A 25115-nucleotide genomic window follows, 5' to 3' on the forward strand; every position below is an offset into this window, starting at 1 on the left:
AATATGGCTGTCCAGTCTCCCCTTGAAAGCCTCCAGGGATGAAGCTCCCACAACTTCCGAAGGCAACTTCTGAAGTTCCATGGTTTGATTGTTCTCAGGGTCAGAAAAGTTCTCCTTATTTCCAGGTTGAACCTCTCCTTGGTCAGTTTCCCTCCATGATTCCTTGCCTGGCCTTTGGGGGCTTTAGAAGATAGCTTGACCCCTTATCTTAGAATCTGTGGGCTGGAAGGGACCTCGGAGGTCTTCTAGTTCAACCCCCTCCTCAATCTGCAGATCCTACTCCATCTCAGACAAGTGACTGTCCAGGAATTCTGGGAGTTGAAGTTCACAGTTCCCCACCCCCTGCCCTAGGAGGTCCAAGAGCTGGGCTCCCACGAGACGTACGCCTCTTAGGTTGGAGCAGGAGTGTGCAGGTTCCTTGACTGATGGGAAATGCACACCTGTAAAGGGTCGAGAGAGGCGGCCTTTTGGGGCCTCCAGGGTGTCCTCTGACACGGCCCTCACGGCAGAAACCCTGGAGATATTTCTCCCTCGTTTTGCTGAGTTCTTTTAATTCCGTTTTTATTCTTTTTATTTATGGAGGGGGCCATTTATGTGGACTTACCCATCATTTTAAGCCAGTGAGCCTCAATCGATGCAACTATTAAGATGAGTGGACCTCAATTCCCAGAATGCCCCAGCCAATATGCTAGCTGAGGAATTCTGGGAGCTGAAGTCCAGATACTTTCAAAGGGCCAAGTTTGGGAATGCTGCTTTAAGGGATTGCAGTGGGACTGCAATTTTCACTCTCCCTCCCTGATGGGCAATGGACGAAAGCCTCGAATAAAAAATAAAGTCAAACCAGCACCAATTCTCATTGTTTCATATCGAAAATGCTACATTTATAATTTCTGTGTTTGATCTGTATATGGATGTTACAATAAGTTTTTTTTTTAAAATTCTAGGGCTTCACTGCCTAGATTCACTATTTGACACCCTGGGGGTTGCGGCTTAAATAATTGATCCCATAAATAAATATGGCCAAATCAGAACTATTTTTAATTAGGGATTACAAAAGAAAAATGTAGCAAAAGTGGATTATATTTAATGTTGCATATTTTAACGGCAGCAAGACTGGTCTTCGCACAAAACTGTAAAAACAAAAGAAATTCCCCTGGAACAAGAAATAATAAGTAAGATTCTGCCGTGCGCAGAAATAGACAGGCTGACTTTGGAGCTCAAGGACAAAGGTGAGACGAAATACCATGAAATCTGGGACAAATTGTACCGATGGTTAGAAACAAGGGGAAAAAGTAGGGACAAAGAAGCATGGATAAGTTCAGAACTGGAAAATATGGTATTAATATTGTACGAAAGATAGGAATTGGATATCCATATGTACTGAGAGTAATTATATCATGTAAGGGATTAATGTGTAGGTAATTTGACTGACCACATATACCTATGTAACGAATATAAACGGTTATTGTTGTAAGATCAAAAAACTCTTATGGAAATGACTATGCAAGAAATGTCGCACTATGTCCAACGTTTTTAATGTTTACCTATTACAAGCTTTTTTAAAAAAAGTAAATTTGGCCAAATGAGATGTCTGAAGATTCTCAGTCATCCCTGTCACAGTTATCCCAAAGGTGTTTTTTTTTTTCAAGAGGCAACTGGGCTTTGTTTTTCTCTGAAGACGTTTCGCTTCTCATCCCAGAAGCTTCTTCAGCTTCCCCACCATCCAGACAGAGCTGAGGAAGCTTCTTGGAGGAAAAGCGAAACGTCTTCAAAGAAAAACCAAAAAGTCCAACTTGCCTCTTGAAAGAAAACACACATTTGGGGGTGGCCAAATAGGGCGAAGCCAGCTGCAGGGCTAGAGCCGGGGGAGCCTCTCCTGCCCAAAGGGGAAAAGGGGGAAGGAATCTCGGGAGCAATCGGCCTGGGCTCCCCCCACTTCCGCCGGGGAGTTGCTGAAACCCCTCTGTGGGGAGGGAGAACCCCCCACTTTATATAAATATCTAAACATAGAAACAAAATATAAATATATAAATAATAATATATAACTATGTTTATATTTATACCTGCTATCTTGTACATGTTTGGCAAACTAATAAATACAAATACTTTCCCACGCCTTCCAAGATGGGCCAACCTGGGCGGATAGAACAGCCTGCAATGTCCGCTCCGCGCCGGTAGAGGTCACTATAGGTACGAGACCGGGCGCGGAGAGCTGGCCAGGCGCCTGCGCGGGGTCCTTCATGAGAGAGGCGTCAAGATGGCGGCCGTGCGGCGTCTGGGGGCGGCGCTGGGGGGCCGGTAGGTGGCGGGTCGGTGGGGGGGGGCGCTTCCAAGTGCTGAGGGGACCCCCGTATTAAAAACGCCCCTCGCCCTCCCCCCCCCGTTCTCCTCCTTGGCCAGCCCCACGGAAAGGCCCCACCCCCACGTAGTTCCTTGGGAAGTCTTGAACTCAAGCGCCCATCATCCCCAGCCAGGCGCTCCCCCTCCCCTCAGCAGCCTCTGCCGCCCTCTTTCGCGTCCCCCCTTATTTGCTGTTATGGGTGTTGTTGTCCGTCCCACAGCAGGGCAGGGGGAAGGGGGGATCCTAAAGGAGATTCAGCTCATTTTTTCATCGCTCAACTCTTCCCCTCCCCCCGTCTCTCTCTAAAGTGCTCTGAAGCTGTCAATCATCCCTTTGGGGGAGGGTCTCAGAAAGAGCAACACCCCCCCTCCCACCCCCCCACCCCAGGTGCGGAGGCTTCTTGTAGGACAGGGGCGTCCAACCTGGGCCATTGGGAGAGAATAGAGAATACGGAAAATGGAAAACAGAATAGAATAGAATATAGAACAGAAATAATAGAACATAGAATAGAATAGAACATAGAATAGAATAGAACATAGAATAGAATATATAATAGAATATATAATAGAACATAGAATAGAATATAGAATAGAAATAATAGAACATATAATAGAATAGAATATAGAATAGAATAGAATATGGAATAGAATATATAATAGAACATATAAGAATAGAATATATAATAGAATATATAATAGAACATAGAATAGAATATATAATAGAAATAATAGAACATAGAATAGAATATATAATAGAATATATAATAGAACATAGAATAGAATATATAATAGAAATAATAGAACATAGAATAGAATAGAATAGAATATAGAATAGAATATATAATAGAACATATAATAGAATAGAATATATAATAGAATAGAATATATAATAGAATATATAAAGAACATAGAATAGAATATATAATAGAATATATAATAAAACATAGAATAGAATATATAATAGAAATAATAGAACATAGAATAGAATAGAATAGAATAGAATATATAATAGAACATAATAGAATAGAATATAGAATAGAATAGAATATATAATAGAATATATAAAGAACATAGAATAGAATAGAATATATAATAGAACATAGAATAGGATGGAATAGAATAATATACAAAATAGAATAGAATAGAATATAGAATAGAATAGAATAGAATATATAATATATAAAGAACATATAATAGAATATATAATAGAATATATAATAAAATATAGAATGGAATATAGAATAGAAATAATAGAACATAGAATAGAATATATAATAGAATATATAATAGAACATAGAATAGAATATATAATAGAAATAATAGAACATAGAATAGAATAGAATATAGAATAGAATAGAATAGAATATATAATAGAATATATAATAGAACATATAATAGAATAGAATATATAATAGAATAGAATATATAATAGAATATATAAAGAACATAGAATAGAATATATAATAGAATATATAATAAAACATAGAATAGAAATAATAGAACATAGAATAGAATAGAATAGAATATATAATAGAACATAATAGAATAGAATATATAATAGAATAGAATATATAATAGAATATATAAAGAACATAGAATAGAATAGAATATATAATAGAACATAGAATAGGATGGAATAGAATAATATACAAAATAGAATAGAATAGAATATAGAATAGAATATAATATAAAATAATAATAATAATAATAATAATAATAATAATAATAATAATAATAATAATAATAATTTTATTTGATTAGCCGCAACCCTCTCCCGAAGGACTCGGGGCGGCGTACAATCAAAACAGATAAAATACAGATAAAGACAAACATATATACATAAAGAACAAAGACATATACATGTGCATGGAGTAGGTAGACTCATAAGTGAAAGACAATTAAAAAACACAATTTAAAATCCCATTAAATAAAATTACTGAATTAAAAAACCCATCAGGAGCGTTATGAAGTTATGATAATAGAGTTGGAAGGGACCTTGGAGGTCTTCTAGTCCAACCCCCTGCCTAGGCAGGAAACCCTATACCGTTTCAGACAAATGGCTATTCAACATCTTAAAGACTTCCAATGTTGGGGCATTCACAACTTCTGGAGGCAACTTCTGTTCCACTCATTATTTGTTCTGACTGTCAGGAAATTTCTCCTCGGTTCTAAGTTGCTTCTCTCCTTGATTAGTTTCCACCCATTGCTTCTTGTTCTACCCTCAGGTGCCTTGGAGAATAGTTTGACTCCCTCTTCTTTGTGGCAACCCCTGAGATATCAGAACACTGGTATCATGTCCCCCTAGTCTTTTCATCAGACTAGACATACCCAATTCCAATTTGTGGATTTGAACTCCCAGCTGGCTCCTTAAATGGCCAAGTTTGGAGACACCCACCCTCCTCCCCAAAGTCCAGGAATTAGGGAAGAGATGGTAACGTTGGCTGGTCCTCTTTGTAGGAGTTTTGGGACTTCTGTGTCGTCATCCCTGCCCACCCCCGTAACCCCATCCAAGCAGCTTAGGTTTTAAACCTGGCTTAGCAAAGATCTGGTTTAGCCAGGCCACCTGCATTGAGTTTGCTGCGAATGGCCTCTAAACAACCTTTTCTTTTTGGAGGTTTGATCAGCTGGATGTTGTGTTTTAGTTTTAGGATGGACTGGAGCGCACTGGACCTTTGTCCCATTGAATTCATGGATCTGGGCAGTTTCCAGCAATTGAAAACTGCACAAAGTGATCTTAAAACATGCGAAAGCATCTGCAGGGTAATAAGTAAAGTCACACAGAGGAGGTCTTAAAAAAAAGATTGCCCTCGATTACGGAAGTGGCTGTGCTGCACATCCAGATCCCCCTTCCTATGCTTAAGAGATTGATTTAAAAACCCACAATTTGTTTATCACTGTTTTTGTCCTTTGCAGGACAGAATTACCAACTTCATTCTTAATGGTCTCCCACAGGCGCTTAGGGACCCCAGCATTACACCCTTCCTTATTCTCCAAGGGTCCCACAGCTTCTGTGAGGGTGAGGGTTTTGAACGGGGCTGAGCAGCCGCCTGGACCTGAAGGGGAGAGGGCACTTCAAAGAGTGCCCAAATGCAAATAGTCATACCTCTGAGCAATGTCTTAAGTGACACGGTTGATTTATGGTGCTGCTGAAGGGAGGAGGTGTGTAGCCAGCTGTGCCCTGAGCCACCTTTTTCTCTTTGGCTCTGGATTGTTGCCCAGGCCTGACTTCCAAAGCAGTGACAGAAAGAAGGATGGAGCTGAAAGCCAGCATTTTTCTTTGAAGCATGCTAGTTTCCCGCTGATTGTATTAATATGGTAATATTAATAATGAAAGGGCCACTTTAAATAATCAAGAGGAAGGGCAAGGAATCACGTGAACAGAGAAATGTCTTCTAGAAACTCTCCAAAGCTCTAATCTTCTGTGTGGTTTTGTAATGGAGGAATACAAAGAATGCCACGGCAAAATATGCCAGATGCTTATTTCATTTTGTTAGATCTATGTTTCATTTTGTTTTTCCTAGACAGTCTTGCTGATCTCTACTGTAGATTGCCTGGACTGTAATGCAAACATGTCACGCAATGCTTCTCAACCTCAGTGAATTTAAAATGTGTGGATTCAGCTCCCAGAATTCCCCAGCCTCATCTTGCCTTGTCTTGACTGGAGAGGCATTTTGCCCCTTTAGCTGTTCTTGCAAAGCAGAAAGCTGGGTCCCCAAATGTAGTGCTATGCTGAGGGTAATCATAAGTGTAGCCCAAATATGCCATATTTTTATCCAAAAGATTTCTCCTTTAGATTACTCTCATTTTTGGCTCATTGTGATTCTCAAACTTCTATAGGTCTGAACTATTCTCAAATCATACACTTCCTTCCAGTCAAAACTCTAAATCTGTAGGCTTTCAGCCTTTAATGGGTAATCCTCAGTCATTCCTGTTTGGGTTGAAGTATGGGGAATGCCATTAAACTGTCTTAAGAATCAAACTCTGGCGTTCTTAGCTGTATTTTTTTTTCTCCAATCAGCTTTTGTCATTTGGGATTAAGGAGTACGAATGCATCAATTAAACAACAATACCGTTTTGTTACCCCACGCAAAACCTTCCTGTTTCCTGCAGTGCCACAGATGTCAGGTGGGTGTTTTGCTTGTGCATTTTCAGTTCTGTGGGCTTAAAACATATTCATGATAAAAACATTGAATGTGGTTTATGTTTCCGTTCCTCGTGCCTAATCTCTCACTAAGTTGGAAGAATTACATTTTTGCATGATGGGCAAATGTGTTTGCTTCCTTGTGGGCAGAGAGCAGAAAGAGTCAGGGAAGCTTGCTGACCCAGACCCAGGCAAGGGGAATCACCTTGTTTCAAAATAATTGATTTTATATTTTTTCCTTCATTTCAGTGAGATCTCTATTTATTCAGACACAGGACACTCCAAATCCCAACAGCTTAAAGTTTATTCCAGGAAAACCAGTCCTGGAGTCCAGAACAATGGAATTCCTGTCTCCTGCTTCCACCTACTGCTCTCCGTTAGCAAGGTTTGGAGGGGGGGGGTTGCACACAGTGTGATGTTATTTGGGAATATGCCCCCCACCCCTCAGATCTCTGATTGGGGGCAAAGATACCATGGACTACTGTTGAAAGAAATGTCCTTATGGGTTCGGCTCCAAGTGGGGGGAAACACACTGGAGACGTGGAGGCTGCTTGGAAAGATGGTTTTAATGGTGGACAGGACCACATGGCTTGAGTCCTGAACAGAAAAGGTGATCACATGCTTCAATGTTGGTGGAGAAGAAGAGAAGAGAAGAGAAGAAGCTGAGTCCCTGGTTTATGCCCTCTCTGGCCTTTGATCTTGATCTTGTCTTCTGATTGGTTGTCAGACTCCCATGGGGCCATGCAGGGGCAACTCTCTAGGCTGCGTTTTGAATCCAGGTTTGGTTGAGTTCTCAGATGCCATGTGGGGAGTTGGGTAAAGGGCCTTAATCCCATCCCCCTGGAGCTGAAGGGGAGAACTCTTTATTATGTAAAGGGACTGGCTTGGCCACCTTAATGGCCCATTGACAAAATGGATGGAGGCAGGAAGCTACAGGGAGCTATTCTCAATTCTTCCTTTTCACATCCAGGGAAATGTAATATTCTGCCTTTTCAATATTTCCTAGGATATTTCATTTTTCAGGGAGAGGGCTGGGTGATAACTTCCTACACTACCACTGGAGGCACCAAAATGGAAGATATTTTAGCCCATGTAATCTATTCTTGTAAAGGGATGGAAATCAGAAGAGTCCCTTCCTCTCTCAGTTTTCAGTTCGCTTTTAAGAAATCGATTGTGATTTAAAATCTCATTGATATCCAAGAGGAGAAAGTGCAGCTTGATTCTCTTTGAAATCTTTGGGGATCGGCGAATTTTTTGTTTGATTTTTAGTTGATATTTATGCTCAGGATTTTTTCACATGACTGAGGATCATACAAATGAGTTTTCCCTCGCTGCCCTTCCTTGAAGGAAAAAAATAACCTCCTAAGGGATGTGTGGTTCCGCCAGAGGGGGTCGGGGGAGGGTATGCCATGCCATGCAGCTGCAGTCTTAATATGTACTTTCTCCTTGTATGCAATTATCACAGTCCTGGATGCAAAGGCCACTTGCATAATTATCAGGCGTGTGGAAGGCTTATGAATCAGTCTTCCAAATTAGCCCACAGTTGGCATGCTCAGCTCTTCATACTTAGGAATATGCTAGTTGCTTATCAAAGATTTAGGGCCTCCACCATAAGACCCATCTCTATTTACAAAGTTTTATTTTAGCTTAGAAGCCTAGCACAGGTTCTGGATTAACTATAAAGCAGAAAAAGTTGATCGGCTGTGGTGTCTTTAGAACTCCATCCGTGTTTCTTGGAAAGACAATGCTAACGAATTTGAAGCAGTTGGGATTTAGGATAACAGCGTTCTAGAAACTGCAGTCATGAAGCACAAATGGGCATGTGTGAACCAATAGGAAGAAATGGCAGGATTTCAATGAACCGTTTGAAGGGTGAACTTTTTTTTTCAAAAGTCTTCCTTTTTTTTTCCTGGTTAGGCAGCTCTTTCGGATTGAAGGCGTTAAAAGCGTATTTTTCGGAACAGACTTCATTACTGTCACAAAGGTAAATATAAAAATACCACACACGCCTGATAGTCTGAATTACTAGCTATATAATGGATTTTTCAATATGCTGCAGAATTAGAAGACAGAGATGACTTACATCAGTTGAATAACATTTGGAATTCTGCACTGTTGATTTATATGTCACGTTTCAATTTTAATAATTTCTATATAAATTAAAACAGTAGGAAAACACCTGTGAAAGTGTGTTTCCCGTATTGAAATATAAAATAAAAGACAGAGCCAGTTATGGTGCTCTGTCCTGCTGCAGGTTTGCCAAAGTCCAAGGGCTGACTTTTTTTTGCGTTGGTCTGCTGGGCATCAATTGAAAGCGGATAGAAATAGATTGTGTAACATTTGGTAAATGTTCTCTCTCTCTCTCCCTCTCTCTCTCTCTCCCTCTCCCCTCCCCTCCCCTCCCCTCCCCTCCTCTCCTCTCCTCTCCTCTCTCCCCTACCAATTGAGATTGTATTGCCTATTAGGTCCATTTGTAAGTGTTTGAACATTCAAAAGATCAGTTTGCATGTTTTTCTGTCGAATTGATTGACATTAGTCTGACATGTATCAGACTGGGATGAGCAGAGCCACTTGAGATCTAAGAGTGATACGTACTCTTCCCTTTTGGGGGGTTTGCTCAAACCAGCTCCTGACATAATTGATGAAAAATAGCAGTGTCCTTTTGACTATTAAACAGGTAGGCCCCATTTACAAATCATACTTGACAACTGCAGAACCTCTGTGTGCCTAGAGACAACTTCCTGGAGAGTTTGCCATGCTGGTAACAGTCCCAGAAGTTGATGTGAGGATGGTGTGTCCAGGAATAGGAATCCAGTAAAGTTTTTTCTCTATATTTATGGTCTGTTTTTTTTCTTTCCTCTTCATAGGAAAGTGAGGACGTGGACTGGAACTTAATAAAGCCCGATATCTATGCAACTATTATGGACTTCTATGCTTCGGGCTTGCCCATCGTTACCGAAGAGGTCCCTCGTACAGACACAGGTACAGTGACAGATCCGGATGCTGGCATCATCTCCTTTGGCCTCTGCCCCTCCACCCTGCACAGGTGGGCTCTCTGGTAGAGATGTACATAGTGGCATCTGTTGAAGGGCCAGGGCAACACTGCAGTCAAAGACCCCCCTCCCCCTGGGTGTAAGGAAAGGCCAGGAGGGTCTCTTGTCAACACGGCCTGCCATCTTGCAGATTTTTGACCCCCAACCTAGAACTCAGGAGGAATTTCCTGGTGCAACAATGAATCAGCGGAACAGCTTCTCTCCAGAGGTTATGGATGCTCCGACACTGGAGACTTTTAAGAAGAGATTGGACGGCTATTTGTCTGAAATGGATAGGGTCTCCTGCTCCAGCAGGGGGTTGGTCTAGAAGACCTCCAAGGTCCTTTCAACCTTATCATTCTGTATTCTGCTACCCTCACACAGGATAAGGCTGATTTCCTTTGTGGGATTCGGGGGGGGGGGCTCTCCGTAAGAATGAGATCACAGAGATACTCTCGCTTGCTCGCTTTTTCTTGTAGCTATTTTTATTTGGTTTCTTTTCCTTGTGATTCTGGGTTTGAGAGAGATAAAGCCTCCTCTTCTTTTTCCTTCTGACTTCAAGTCAAGTTTTTTATTTGTTCTGTTTTGTTTTTTTACTCCTGCTGATGGCCTGCAATTTTCTTGGTGAGATTTTGGAAGGCGTTTGCCCTTTCCTTCCCCTTGGCAGAGATGAGAGAGAGGGGGACTGGCCCAAGGTCACTCTGCTGGGACTGGAACGCACCGTCTCTCGGTTTCTGGGCCAGCACCTTCACGCCTACACCAAGCTGGCTCTCTTGGAACATGAGGGAGGCCTGCTTTCCATAGGGGCCAAATTGTTTTTGATCTTCTAACAAGACTGTCTTTAACTCACGGAGACGAGGACAAAAAAGGCCGTGTCCCTCAAGTCTGAATCTCAGCTGGGGCTATAAAAGAACAATAAAACCTCAGTTTAAGGGGCCATTGGGTGAGGGGTCTGCTTGTTACTCAGGAACGCCCATTAAATCCAAAGTGTGTCATTCATTGCTGTTCTGTCACTTACAATACAATACAATAGCAGAGTTGGAAGGGACCTTGGAGGTCTTCTAGTCCAACCCCCTGCCTAGGCAGGAAACCCTACAACACTTAACACAAATGGTTATCCAACATCTTCTTAAAGACTTCCAGTGTTGGGGCATTCACAACCTCTGGAGGCAAGCTGTTCCATTGATTAATTGTTCTCACTGTCAGGAAATTTCTCCTCAGTTACTTGCATGAGATAACTTGCATTATCCTTATCTAAATTATACAGAATTTGTCAAAAAGTGTGTCGTTTGCCAGTTGCCATTATTTCACATTTGAGAAAGGGTTCGAAGCTGGGTTTCTTAGGTGATGCCAAGTGATGGGAATGATGTCATTGGAGTGTGATATGATGGAAGCATCCTGTTCTGGCTGCAGGAGGTTGGCTGCCTGTTCCCTACTCCAAGGGGTGTGTGTGTGTGTGTGTGTGTGTGTGTGTGAAGCTTGTTTTGGTTGCGTCTTCGGCATTTTCTCTGGTGTGTTGACTGTATTTGCCAGATGTATTTGGATCAGGGCAGGGGTCTCCAACCAGGGGTGAAATCCTCCCGGTTCAACCCAGTTTGGCCAAACCACTAGGGACCATTGTCGTTGGTTCTGTGATCTAGTAGTAAAAAAAGGCTTCCAAGGATCGCACGACTCGGCTGTGAGCTGCGTAATCGTCGTAAGCTTCCGCCCCTCCACACTTTTTAAAACATTTTCTTCCTGCTTATTCGGCCCAACCGGCAGGGAAAAAATGCTTTAAAAAGTGGGGGGGGGGGGTCCATGATAATCAGCTGTGAGCCGTGGGAGGTTCGTGGGAACCTTTTAAAAAACTTTTAAAATAATTTCTTTACTACCTATTCACCCGAACCGGTAGTTGAAAGGGGGGGGCAAAAGGTTCCCATGATCGCATGGCACAGCTCAACCTTTTTTTTTCACTTTTTAAAGCATTCAGTTGAGGGGAATAGGTAGTAAAAAATGCTTTAAAAATTAAAAAAAAAGTTGGCCCATCCAGTCACATGACACCCCCCCCCCCCAAAGCTATGCCCAGAGAACTGATGGCAAAAGGTTTTCACCACTGTCTCCAACCTCGCAACTTTAAGACTTGTGGACTTCAACTCGCAGAATTCCTTAGCCAGTTGGCTGAGGAATTCTGGGAGTTGAAGTCCCCAAGTCTTAAAGTTGCTAAGGTGGGAGACCCATGGATTAGGTAGTACTGGTAGTTCTTGGCTTACAAGCATTCATTTAGTGACAATTTAAAGTCACAATCGCATTGAAAAAAAGGAGTTACGGCCCTTTCCCACACTTATGACTGTTGTAACGTCCCCACAGTAATGAGGTCAAAACTCAGATGCTTCGCAATTGGTTCATATTTACGACGGTCACAGTGTTTTGGAGTCTCATAGGATCCCTTTTGCGACCTTCGGACAAGCAAAGTCGGTGGGGAAGCCAGATTCACTTAGCCGTGTTACTGACTTAAATTGTTGCAGTAATTCACTTAACAACGGTGACGAGAGTTTATAACATGGGGCAAAACTCACTTAACTGTCTCACTTAGCAACAGAAATTTGCTAAGCTCAGTTGTGGTCATAAGTCGAGGACGACCTGTATTTGAATTACTCTTTGCCCAATGAGATAAACATGATTTTTTCCCCCAGCCCCATCTGAAGAAGACGATGAAGTTGTATTAATGATAAAAGAGCTGTTGGATACCAGAATCAGGTACCCTTCTCTGCTGCCTGTGCTTTCTGTATATAAAGCAGTGTTTATGCTGGCTGGGGAATTCTGGGAGTTGAAGTCCTTCTTCTTGTGCCATATCTGTCATCGGACGTTGGCAATCATGTTGGCAATCCTATTTTTATCAACAGCCGCACGAAAAAGTGCTGCTGAGTTTTGTCCAAACCATCCCGCAGATTTTGAAGCCACGATGTTGTTCTTCTGCCTGGACCTCCTTTGCCTTCAATCTTTCTCTGGAGGATTCAGTGAAGGATGCCCTATTTTTCCAGGTGTCACATCACATGTCCAAAATATTTGAAGTCCACATATCTTAAAGCTGCCTATTTTATCTCAGGCGCTTGAGGCAAACGTGAGGCTCTGTGCTTGTACAACCGTTTATTTCAGAACCTAACTGACGCGAGCACCAACGATCACTCTGACAGCTCTTTTATACCCCAAGCTGTCAAGAGCCACAACCAATAGAATTCTTCAAAACTTGCCCGCCTTTAACTAAACTCCATTGGCCCAAACACTGACTGATTGACAGGGAAGGCGGCCACGTACATACGTGACACTGCCAATTTGAGAAACCCTGGCATAAAGCATTTCAAACGGTTGGATTCCCAGCACCAACACTTAGGTCACCTGCCAGCCTGGCTATAGAATTCTGGGAGTTGAAGTCCACAAGTCTTAAAGTTGCCAAGATTGGAGATCCCTGGTCTGGTGTATTACTGATGCCTGCATGTGGACCAGGAGACCTCTTAAGATAACAAGCCCGCAGAGATTCACATGGCCCCGTCTTGACCTTGTTTAAAACCGGGCTCTTCTCCAGGCTAGAGTGGGCTGTTGGTTTTGCAAAATTATTTTATTTTCCCCAGACATTTCTCTTTGTGGTGTATTTTAAAAATCTTTTAATAGTGTATGCTTTGCAGAGCTACGATTGTGTTCGAGAGCTATATATATAATAATAAATGTTACCGTCCTTACATGTTCACCCTTATTACTCAAGTACCAAATATTTCAGTTAAATTGCTTGTGTTCAGCAAAAAGCTAACCCGAAGATCATCCGAGAGAATTCTTTAAACAGTATTCACTTTCTGGTACTTCTGTCAATATTCCTACTGGAGCATTTCCAGGATTTAAAAATGCGCTAATGGGGCAAACAGGATGTTCATTATAAACCCCCCTTTTCATTGCAATGAAGTTACTGCTTTCTTGAAGGAGTATTAATCATGTTAAGCCCTGTGTGTTCATTCTTCAACTCTTGACAGCCGAGATGGTACATTGGGGGTTAATGGGCACTAAAAGTAGAGGTAGAGAATGAGGTCTGCCAAGTTAATCCACGAATCCATTGCAGACCTAAATGGGTTTGAAAAGATCCTGTGTATAAAATCGAGTTAACAATTTTTGTATTCATTTCACACATTGGAGAGAAATACCCCCTCTGGGATTCGGCCCCTGCCGTATTTCAGTTATTTGGGGGGGGGGAGGGGGGAGTTTGAACAAAGACGGAGTTTTACTGTCCCTGAATAGCCAAGCCGATTGGCAGATGTGTAGTTCTTTGTGTTGCTGTAAAAGGATTGGAATGAAGTCGCAAAGGGGCTTTTCCCAAAAGGCAGTTGGACCTAGTTTTTTTTTCTTGAAAACATTTCGCTTCTCATCCAGGAAGCTTCTTCAGTATTGAAGTAATGAAGAAAAACAGCAAAAAAGAACCTTGAAAGTGACTGTTTCTTAGTTACAGAATTCAGTGCATGAATTTTACATATTTCTAATGTGAGTCACTAGCAGGAGCCTTTTCATCTGTTTCAGTGACAGTTCCAGAGCCAGAGTGAGACCAGGAGGAGGAGAGCGCATAAACTGAGCCACTGCAAACTCTCCAGGCCATCTACCTCTGATTGGCACTGACAGAATGCAGTAAACACTGCAAACATGGCACATTTATGCCAGCTGGTTAAGTTTGCGTGACTGTATTTCGCCAGATTCTTTTCTCATAAGGGTCATGTGGCTGAGAGGTGGCTTTGGGGTACACAATGCATCCACAGCTTTGGCTCATGATGTCTTAGGGAAAATGTTGCTAATGCAAAGAGAAGTGGAGCTGCGGCAGTGCCATGTGGAAAGTAGAGAGATGGGTATGGGGGGAAAAAAGAGAGAAGTCCATGTGTTGGCTGAGAATCTGAGCATTACTTTAAGATGTTAATGCAAACATTGGAGCATTCTGTTGTGGTCTGCCAGCGCCCTGCAGAGTCGGTTGGGGAGGAACATAGTCCTGGAGGCTGGGGAAGGCTCGGACAAGAGATCTTCGTCAGAGGCAGAGAGGGGACCAGGACCATCTGGGAGTTATGTGCTGCTTCCAGAGCCTCCAGAGTTGGACATCAGCGAGGCAGAGTAACAGGGGGAGCCTGTTCCCAGTGCGCGCATGCGCTGAGCTGCCAGAAGGCAAGAACAGTTAAGATAAAAAGGGTGACTTGGGAGTAAGGCTTGGAGGTGATTGGCCCCTCCCATAGGACATAAAGGAGGAGCAAAGGCACGTGAGCTTTGCAGGAAGCAACTTTGTTCGTTCTGGTCAGTTCAAACTCTGAGAAGTCCTGTTTGACTCTGTGCTCTGTGTGGCTTTGCAAAACTAATTGCCAATTAGGTCTTTGGCAGCATTTCAAGGGAGATAAAGTTGGGTGCTTATCAGCCTTATCCTGAAAGACTTTGGCAGACTTCTGTCGGACTCTTTACAAACTATTTGTGACTCATTACAGGCTGTGAATGAACATAATTCACAGCCGTTGAAATAAAAAGAGGGTTTTTGGGACTAAGCGTGTGCTTTTTACTGTCTCAGGAAGCCTCGGTCAGAACACATTTGCTGCCTGTAAGGTTATTTCCTCCATCGCAGACCTGCAGCTATGGGTCTCAATGCCTCTGCCTTAATATTCCTCAGGCCAACAGTGCAGGAGGATGGGGGAGACGTCATCTTTAAGGGCTTTGAAGACGGGATTGTGCAGTTGAAGCTGCAGGGTTCGTGCACCAGCTGCCCCAGTTCCATCGTCACCTTAAAGAGTGGGATACAAAACATGCTGCAATTCTATATTCCAGAGGTGGAAGGCGTGGAGCAGGTAAGCCCCTTTGGGAAGGCACCAGCTGTGTCCCACCTGTCTTCTCCATGTTTCCCAAGGGCAAAAAATTACAATAGATATTGACATCTTACCTGTTCAAAAGGATGGGGGTTGCTGCCAAGCATGTTTAGGGTTTGGATGTTTGACCCGCTTGGAATATCTCAGAATTTTCTGAGCAAATTTGGAGGCTGCCCGCACAATCGGGCAAGATGAGGGTGAGGCTGGGGTTATTTTGAAAGATGTCCTCCTTCCTGGTCTTGGTTCTCAATGCTGCTGCTGGTGAACTCTGATAGCCTTGGTGTAACTTCCTGCCTGCCTGTTGCTTTTCAGGTGGTGGATGATAATGAAGAAAAAGAAGTAAAGTCAACCTGAATCAGGGAAGAGCCCCGGACTGTGGGCAGAAATTAAGTGCCACGGTGGGTTTGCCTACATTGGCCCAAATGCAGTTTCTTCATAGGGCCAAGTCTGGTTTTGTTTCACTGTGTAAGGAAACAAGCAAATAGGAAGAATGCGGCCCGTCTTTGCTTTACATCAGGGGCCTGCAACCTTGGCAACTTTAAGCCTGGTGGACTTCAACTCCCAGAATTCCCCAGCCAGCAAAGCATGGCGAAGTTGCCAAGGTTGGAGACCCCCTGCTTTACATGAACAAAGAGAAGGAAGCCCACGGAACAGGCATGTTCCCAACAGTTTCTAAAATACATGCTTCCTCCCTTGGATTCAAATATTTTCTGAAGTATCTCCAATTATCTTCCTGAATATCAGTTGTCTTATTTATTTGGCAGGCTCTCTCTCGTTGACACTGTAGTAGTCACTTGCTGGAGATGATTTGGTCCTGGAGGAATTCCTTTAAATAAAAACCTTTTTCCCTGCTACTTAGATTCCAAAACTATTTTTTTAATTGCGCTTTTCTCAGGAGGCTTAAATTTGTAGTTTTCCTTTTTTTTAAAAAAATGCCCATGGGTTTAATAAAATGTCTCCAATGCCACTGTCAATTTACCTTATTTGCATAGAAACTATCTGATAATACTTTGTTCCAAAATTCAGCAGACTCCACTCTCCTTCTTGGGGATCTCAACGGAGCCAAACGTTCTTTTTACAGTCGGACTAGATTCTTTTTTTTTTGCCCTTGGAGCCTGAGCACATTTACGCCATGCTTTGGACGCAGAATGATGATCTCACGTGTGAAGTTGAACTTGTCCAGAAAAACGTCTTGAATCTGTGGTGCAAATGAATCCATTTGCAAGTCCTGCTTGGTTGCTGCTGAGGGGTTCATAGATGCTGCGATTGTAAGGAAACGATTGAAGTGTGTCGTGGATCCAGTAAAGTCCATCAAGTGCATTTATGTTTTGGAGGAACGCGTCAACCGAGGAGGAGCAGCTGGGGGTCCCTTTAAAGATGAGACCCGTTCTGCAGGACACTTTAAAAATGGCTCAGCCTGAGGAGGCAGGCGTGTAGCTTTTGAGGAGGGGCCTTCTCTTCCTTCTTCAGAGCCGTCCTCAAGGACAGCAAGAAGTCTTGGGGAATGGTGGGAGCCATTGAGGGGATAGGCTGACCCCTCCGTTGCTGAATTAGGGCTTTGAAAGAGACCCAGGAAGGTTTTATGTGCTGCTTCCACCTGTTTCTGGAAAATAAAAGGACAATATTGCTCAAACCTGGGGTGAAGTACCTCCTTTCATTGCAAAGTTGAGACATGCCCCTCCTTGTAAGGGGACATTCCATTGAAGAATCCTGGAAATTTGAGACGGATGATTTCAAAGGTTTAAAATCAGTTTAAAGCAAAGCAATTGTGAATGTGGCCATTCTAGAACTTTGCCTACACATTGTGAATAAAGACGCATCGTGGCTCAAACTTGTGCTGCCTTTTCATGGCATGAGTGCCATCCTTTACTCGCGCCGGAGGATGGAGTACTGTGCAATCTACAAATTAAAAGACTGCTGGCATTGGGTTAACTGGGATGTGGCCCTTCGTGTGGGTAAAATTGGTTGTAAATGCGAAGACTGTCCACAAGTCTGTTTTTTCAGTGGTGTACAGCCAAACAGTTGCTGGATGATTGGTTCTAAGTTGACTGGCTGTAATGACACAAATGGTACCACAGTTGTCAGGGTTCCAAATAGCATCCAAAATGAAATCAGAGTCCGAGGCAAAGGATCCCTCAAAGTTCCAATTTATGAAGGGAGCAATGTTGGCACTTTTGGGAAAACCTGAATCTGAAAGCTTCCCGGTTTTCCCCACCCAGTTAAAAGTTCAAGATCTTGCCCCCACACCCACAAGCCCATCCCATGGGCCAATCTCCCACTGCCATGCTGGCAGCTTCCATCCATCCAGTTCCAGTCAGGTGCAGAGGTGCAAAGACAAAGGATGACCTTGGCTTTCTAGAAAGAATGTTGTTACGGCTACATATCATCTCATTCCTACAATCCCCCCTCCCATTTTCCCACCATAGAAAATGCATCGTAGAATAATGGAAAGTGGGGCAGGCCAAAGGTCCAAAGGAAAATATGGCTGCAGGCCTGACAACGGTGCCTTTGTGGCCTGGGACAGGTATTCAAAGAAGCTGAGGTTGGGGGGGGGGGATCCCTTGCTTCTTGTCTGGGATGGGATCTGGCTTAATTTTTTAGCCACCTTGAACCTCTTCCTTTTGGAGAGAAAATAGCTCTTCCCGTAAACATCTCTGCTTCTGCCAAAGCCACATTAGAGCCCACGTGATACAATCAGTAAATGAAATCTTTGTGATGGCAGGAAAAGAGTAATTCAACCTTCTCCAGGAGGTGTGGATTGCCACAGCCGTTTCTGGAAGGCGGATAGCTGAAGCCGGCCAAGGCCAGCTTGGGCTCCACGTGTCAAACGTTTGGAAAATGGCTAATTTGATTTATGTTGGCATATTACTGCCCTCCCCACCCCTGCCCCAACAAGAGAAACAATTCTTTACACATTTATTTTTTGTTTAAAAAACCCCCATGGTCTTTGCTTCATGTAAAGAAACGAGTAAAACACTACTTTTGGGGCAGTTGAGGCCTTCTCCAACAATCACACAAGAATGGGCTGTGCTTTCAAGGAGAGTTGTTGGGTGTTGAATGCTAGTGTGTCACCCAAAACTTGGGTTGTGTCCCCTTTGATGTAGGATAAGAATTTTGGGAGCATCTCAGTCAGGAGTGTCCAAACCTGGGAACTTTTAGACTTGTGGACTTCAACTCCCAGAATGCACCCCTGATTCCAGTCATTCAGGTCACGCTTGGCCCAAAAGGTGCCTTTTTTTTTTTCAAGAGGCAGCTGGACTTCCTGGTTTTTCTTTGAAGACAGAACTCTTGAGCTGAAGAAGCTTCTCCAGGTGAGAAGCAAAACGTCTGAAGAAAAACCAGGAAGTCCAGCTGCCTCTTGAAAAAAAAGCACTTGGGGACACAGGTGAGAGCTTCACCCTTCCTGCCATGGGCCCTCGGTCACCAGGCTCTGCTGGCTTCATACCTGGGCAGGGTCTGCTTGTGGGCTTTGGGGCAAAGGTGGGTAGAAGAGCTCACAAGGTTGAGCCAGTATCAGACCAGGGAAGATGACAGAGAAACCAAGAAGCTGATCTTGGAGAGTCCATTCAGAACTGATATGAATCCCAGGCAGTTGAAAAAAACACTTAATCATTCTCTTGGCTCAGCTGATAAGGGAGGAGAGGTTAATACATCTAATATGTAAAAACAGCCCAAGTTCGAATCCCAGCAAGGGTATGACTAGCTGATGAGAAAAATATACAAATATAAAAAGGCAACATTAAAAATAAAAATATGGTTTTCTGCCTGCATGGTCTTCTGTGATGAGCCGAAGGATAGAAAGAGGGAGTAGTGACCTTCCTCCCATATTTAGGCATACCAGGGGTTGTAACACAAATACATACCTATTTCCCTGGCTCAGCTGATAAGGAGGAGAGCCTGTGGCTTAGTGGCTAAGACTCCTGCCTAATATGTAATACAGCCCAGGTTCAAATCCCAGTAAGGGTATGGCTAGCTGATGAGAGCTAAATAGCTTGAAATAGATCTAGACTAGTCTCCCTTTATTTATTTATCAGTACAAATACACACAAATATAAAAAGGCAACATTAAAAATAAAAATATGGTTTTCTGCCTGCATGGTCTTCTGTGATGAGCCGAAGGACAGAAAGAGGGAGTAGTGACCTTCCTCCCATATTTAGGCATACCAGGGGTTGTAACACAAATACATATATAACATTATATATATGTGTGTGTGTTATTTATCAGTACAAATACAACACACACACACACACACACACACATTTGTTTTCGTAGATTTTCACGGATGTAGGTATGCTGGTTTTGTTGTATTCGGGTCTTTTCCCGTGTAAGGTTGAGATTGTCTTTGCAACGTTTCGGCAGGATCTCACCTGCCATCTTCAAGCATGGGCTTCTTGAAGATAGCAGGTGAGATCCTGCCGCAATGACCACGGAGATGTCTTTGGACAGCGCTGGCTCTTCGGCTTTGAAACAGATGAGCACCGCCCCCTAGAGTCGGGAACGACTAGCACAGATGTGCGAGGGGAGCCTTTACCTTTACCTAGAGTTGTTGCATTCAACAATTGCCAGCAACCTTGTCCTCCTTTTCTAGCTGCTGCCTCCCCCAGGCACTTGCCTCCAGGTCACCAAACACTTCCTCCTGTGCGGGGAACTTGACCCCCCATCAAAGTGTTTGCTCTCCTGTCCGCTTCTGTTTGGATTGTTCCGGTTGAGTCAGCTACCATCCGCATCAGACAGCTGCCCAGCACACGCCCTCCCGGATCAGCCTTTAAAGGACCGGCACAACCAGTTGTGTTTGTGGCTTTTTTTAAGTGGGGGCAGAGGGGCAAAATAGAATAGAGTAGAATTCTTTATTGGCCAAGTGTGATTGGACACACAAGGAATTTGTCTTTGGTGCAGATGCTCTCCGTGTACATAAGGAGAACAAAATAAATTCATCAGGTATAAAAAGATACAACACTTAGTGATAGTCAAGGTTACTAATAAGCTATCAGATCATATTAGGAAACAAATAAAAATATAAATTGAAAGATACAAGCAACATGGTTAATAGTCATAAGAGTGGAGAGATAGGTACTACGAAGGAAGAGAAGAATAATAGTAACACAGTCTTAGTAAATAGTTTGACGTTGTGGGAATTAGTTGTTTAGCAGAGTGATGGCGTTCGGGGAAAAGCTGTCCTTGTGTCCAGTTGTTCTGGTGTGCAGTGCCCTACAGCGTTGTTTTGGAGGTATTAGTTGAAACAATTTGTGTCCAGGACTTGAGGGATCTGTAGATATTTTCCCAGCCCTCTTTTTGACTCGTGCAGTATACAGGTCCTCGATGGAAGGCAGGTTGGCAGCCATTGTTTCTTCTGTAGTTCTGATTATCCATTGAAGTCTATATTTCTCTTGTTCTCAGAAGACTTGAGAAATGGGAAGGAATGGGATCTTGGTCTTACATATATTTTGTGATGGGTATGGGAATAGGAATAGAATAGAAGCTGGAAGGGATCCTGGAGGTCTTCTAGTCCAGCCCCAGGAGAACCCTATACCATTTCAGAGACTGGCTCCCCAGTCTCTTCTTAAAAACCTCCAGTGATGGAGCGCCCAGGATTTCTCCAGGCAAGTTGTGGAACAAGAAGCCATCATCCTTAAACCCTGGGCCCAGGAATGTCTGATGAAAACGGCGGTTCCATAATGCACAGCTCAGCCGAGCAATTGAAGTCCAGCCGGAGAGCGGCTGTGTGTGTGTGTGTGTGTTCTTTCTGCCCAAACCTCGGATAGGGGAGCCCAGCCTCCCCCCTTTCATCGCATCCTCGCACCCCCTCCTCAAAATAAATTTATTGCAGATCTTATAATATTCTGGTTCGTCTTTGTTCTTCAATTCCCACGTCAATTTATCCATTTCAGCACAAATCAGAATTTTCCTAATCACTTCCGGTTCTTGTGGAATTTCCCTTTTGTGGATGGTTGGAAGGAAAAAGCACCGACTCAGATCTACAGAAGGGAGATTTTAATTATGTCTGAAATCATAACAGTGAAAATGCATAAGACAAGAACAAAGCGGAAATACAATATCCTTATACTTGTAAATACTGAATAGACCAATTGTAAATAAGCAGGGTGGTTATAATATTTAACTTTATATTCTAGTATGGATGGCAAAGACATTGCCAGGACGGTTACACTGGCTCCAATGTTTTAATGGGTGTTCAATAAAAAAGTTTTTATTTTAAAATAAATAAAATAAATAAAATAGCCGTCTTTAAGTATCCCGAGGAGCCCAAGGTGACTCCGGGGGTTGCAGGAGCGAGACGGACGGCCTTTTCCCCGGTCTCTCTCTCTCACCCCCCCCTTGGGATTACCCCGTGGCCTCCCAACCCTCCTCTCCCTGGTCATCCTTTCTTCCAAGCTGCCGCGTGGCGTGAAGCCGGGGAGCCCTTGACCGGGGAGAAGCCGTGCGCGCCGGGCTTCCCGGCTGAGAGGTAGACTGCGCCCGCCCAGGGAGGCTCTCTCTCTCTCCCCCCTCCCTTCGGCGCTGCCACGTCCCCAGAGGCAACCAGCCGTGGGCGGGCCTTAGCCGCGGCCCCGCCCCTCCGCCGCGCGAGCCAGTAGCGGCGAGGTCTTCACGCATGCGCTCCGCTCCTGCTCCGCCCGGCAGCCGCAGACCCTCCGCCTGGCAGCAGCAGACGCGGCAGTAGCATCGGAGGCATCATGTGCGGTGAGTCTCCCGAGCATGTGCAGAGTGCCCTCCGCCAAACGGACGGCGGGGAGGGTCGGTCCCCGCGGGGGGACCCCCTTGGGCCCAGCGCGCCCTGGCTCCGGGGCATGTGCAGAATGCTGCCACTCCGGGTGACATAGAGGGCTGGAAGGTCGTGGGAACTCAACCCGGGGAACGTCCACACACACTACTGTTCTCGGCGGAAAGGGTGTTCTGGAACGTGGGAACCGTCCGACACGCGTGTCTGGGCTCAGACAGGCGGGAGGGCCCGATGATCTCTAGGGGTCCCCTTGGTGGCCCTGGCGGGTTGGCTCCGACCCGGACGGCGGCGGAGGTTCTCCCGCTTTAGCAGAGCGGCGGCCCTTCCGAAGCCTTGGGGGCCCTGACCCGGGGGTTTCCCAATGCACGTCTGGATGCTCGGAAAGGAGGACCCGGGTTTGCCCTCCCTGCTGAGCGAAGGGGAGGCTCGTCGGCGGGGCCTTTGCAGGGGATCCCCGGGACCCTTCACCTGGGATGTGTCGCTCAGGGGAACGGAACCTGCATGCATTAAATACCCTAGATCCTGTCTATATCTATATCTATATCTCTCCTTTCTCATCTCCCCCCCTTGGCTGTGCTTGAAAAAGGGAGACAACCCCCCCCCCCACCAGGCGAGGCAGGGGGAGAACCTGCTTCAGCCCCCCCCCCCCCAGCCCCCTTTCCCCCTCCTCTTCCCCTGGGCTGATTTTAGGGAGTTTTCCTGGCTTGGATGTGGAGCCCAGCGGCGGCTGCAGGGTTAGCAAAGGGACAGGGAAGCTGGCGCCCCCGGGCTCCCTGTTGGAGACCAGGGCAGGTGTGGAAGGAGGCTTGAGTGGCTGGGCTGCAGGTGTGTGTGTGTGCATGGGGGGGGGGGGAAACTGGAATTGGGAAAAGAGCCTTCCCATCTGCTCTCTGAAGTCCTCCTTGACTGGGTTCACACAACCCTTGCGTGGGGTTGGGTCAGCAAGAGTTGGAAGTGGACCGTTGTGTTGTGGGAAGCTGCCCGTTGTCTCAGCATGTTGCACCTTCTGGAGGTGTACTTTGTGCGAGGAACACCCCCTTGTGTGTTTTGAGGCCATTGGTGAGGTAGGATAAGTGGAGGAAACGGGACCTTGAGCCCAGGGAAAGGGTAACAAACCAGGATGGATGTCCCTTCTCTTTCGCTTTCGCTTGGCCGAGTGGATTCTGAAAAGCCCCTAATGGAGTATTGTGTCTTCTTCCCAAGCCAGGTGTGATACTGAGAGAGAGAGAAACTCTAGGCAGGGCAAGTGCAGGATAAAAGGAACTTCAATGGGAACAATTGAAATAATATCTCTAAATAATTAACAGTGGGAATACTTTCACATGAAACTAATTTAACAGACGCTGCAGAGACCAACAATTGTAGACCCCACAGAGACAGGCGACACCTAAATGGAACAACCATTACAGAGAGTCATTCGCTTCTGACCACAATCCAACTCAACATTTCCATTGCCAAGGGAGACGTTAAGTGAGTTTTGCACTCATTTTATGACCTTTCTCCTTGTAGTTCTTAAGTGAATCAGTACACCTAAGAGCAGGATTGATAAGTGGATTCAGCTTCCCCATTGGCTGCTGGTCAGAAGGTTGCAAAAGGTGATCACCTGAATAGAAAATAGAATAGAATGAGCTGGAAGGGACCTTGGAGGTCTTCTAGTCCAGCCCCCTGCGGAAGCAGGAGAACCCATGCGCGTACTGGCAGCTGACTTCGCCCTTTATTTTTGGCTGCTTTTTGCCCTCCAGATGAAAAACAACCCAGCGCGCAAACCAGAGGTTCGGGACCGGACATCCAGGTTGCCTGTAGAGCCATTTTTTGCCCTCCAGGGTGTTCAGGGAAGCCTCCGGAGGGCTCTGGGGTGAGATGGAGAGGCCACTTTTGCCCTCCCCAGGCTCCTAAAAAGCCTCAGGAGCCTGGCGAGGGCGAAAAACGGGTCCAAAGGCACATATGCCATAGGTTCACCATCATGGGTCTAGTCCAGTGGTGGGTTATGGCCAGTACGGTGCTTCGGAGGTGTGAAGCCGGGGAATCCCCCGATCGGGAAGAAGCAGTGCGTTCCAGGCTTCCCAGCTGCGAGGTAGACTACACCCACCCAGGGAGGCACTCTTTCTCCCCGCCTCTCCCCCCTCAGGCGCTGCCATGTCTCCAGAGCCAACCAGACATGGGTGGGCTTCACCACAGCCCCGCCCCTCCGCCGCACGAACCAATAGCTGCACGGCCTTCATGCATGTGTCCCACTCCAGCTCCTCCCCTTCGGAGGGCCCACCCCCCTGCCTGCCCTCCTTACCTGTATTTGACCCCGCCAGCCCATTTGCGCATGCAGCGTACGGCACCTATGCAACGCTCCGCCAAGCATGCGTGCACAGCACACGGGCACCTGTTGGACATCTGGCCCTGTCGCAGCTGACCGGTTGCGATGGGATCCGGAACCCACCACTGGTCTCGTGCAGTGGTTCCCAACATTGGACCCCCACCCTACAGGGGGCAATTTGAACCTGCTTTAAACCAAATTAATGGCCGCCTAGGCTTCCTTCACTTTTTGAGTCAAGTCCGACTTATATGTCCCAGGGGGAGCATCAGGATTTTAGGGATGCTCTCTCTCTCTCTCTCTCTCTCTCTCTCTCCTCTCTCTCTCCCTCTTGAACTGTACAATATATATAGGGCAGTCCTCAACTTATGACCACAATGGATCCCCAAATTTGCTGAGCAAGAGAGTTTAGTGAGTCTTGCCCCATTTTATGACCTTTCTTGCCACAGCAAATCAATCGTTAGTCACATGGTCGTTAAGTGAACCTTGCCTTCCTCACTAACTTTGCTGGTCACAGAAGGAGATTGCGAGACGCCCAGGGATACGGCAGCCATCATAAATACGAGCCTGTCGCCAAGCGGCTGAATTTTGATCACGTGGCCACGGGGATGCTTGAACCGTCGTAAGTGTGAAACCTTTGTGGTCCTGCTCACTCCAAGGAGTCCTCAATTGACGACGGCAGTTGGGACCAGGATTTCCTTTGCCCAG

The 25115-nt window shown here is 45.1% G+C and overlaps 2 protein-coding genes across 6 annotated transcripts in view; both read left to right on the forward strand.

Moving 5' to 3' along the window:
- The first annotated feature begins 2162 nt into the window (after positions 1-2162).
- NFU1 (NFU1 iron-sulfur cluster scaffold) lies at positions 2163-17185 on the forward strand. 3 transcript variants are annotated; one of them, XM_081960929.1, is made up of 9 exons: positions 2163-2298; positions 6359-6465; positions 6731-6866; positions 8399-8465; positions 9349-9463; positions 12186-12249; positions 15170-15344; positions 15675-15760; positions 16389-17185. In XM_081960929.1, exons 1-8 carry the CDS (start codon positions 2258-2260, stop codon positions 15714-15716), a joined length of 747 nt encoding a protein of 248 aa, XP_081817055.1. In that variant the 5' UTR covers positions 2163-2257; the 3' UTR covers positions 15717-15760; positions 16389-17185. The 3 variants fall into 3 exon arrangements, with proteins under 3 accessions (XP_081817055.1, XP_081817056.1, XP_081817054.1); XM_081960930.1 differs by having other exon boundaries at positions 16392-17185; XM_081960928.1 differs by lacking the exon at positions 16389-17185 and having other exon boundaries at positions 15675-16216.
- A 4762-nt stretch (positions 17186-21947) lies between these two features.
- Positions 21948-25115, forward strand: part of GFPT1 (glutamine--fructose-6-phosphate transaminase 1) — a 42797-nt gene continuing 39629 nt past the window's right edge. For all 3 annotated transcript variants that reach the window (XR_014176052.1, XM_081960983.1, XM_081960984.1), the window contains exon 1: positions 21948-22062. Coding sequence is in view for 2 of the 3 variants with exons in the window: in XM_081960983.1 (XP_081817109.1) it covers positions 22056-22062 (7 nt within the window). In the remaining variant the exon portion in view is untranslated. The remainder of the gene's footprint in view (positions 22063-25115) is intronic.

The sequence above is a fragment of the Natrix helvetica genome (genome assembly GCF_964273705.1).
Source record: "Natrix helvetica genome assembly, chromosome: 8".
Lineage (NCBI taxonomy): Eukaryota > Metazoa > Chordata > Lepidosauria > Squamata > Natricidae > Natrix > Natrix helvetica.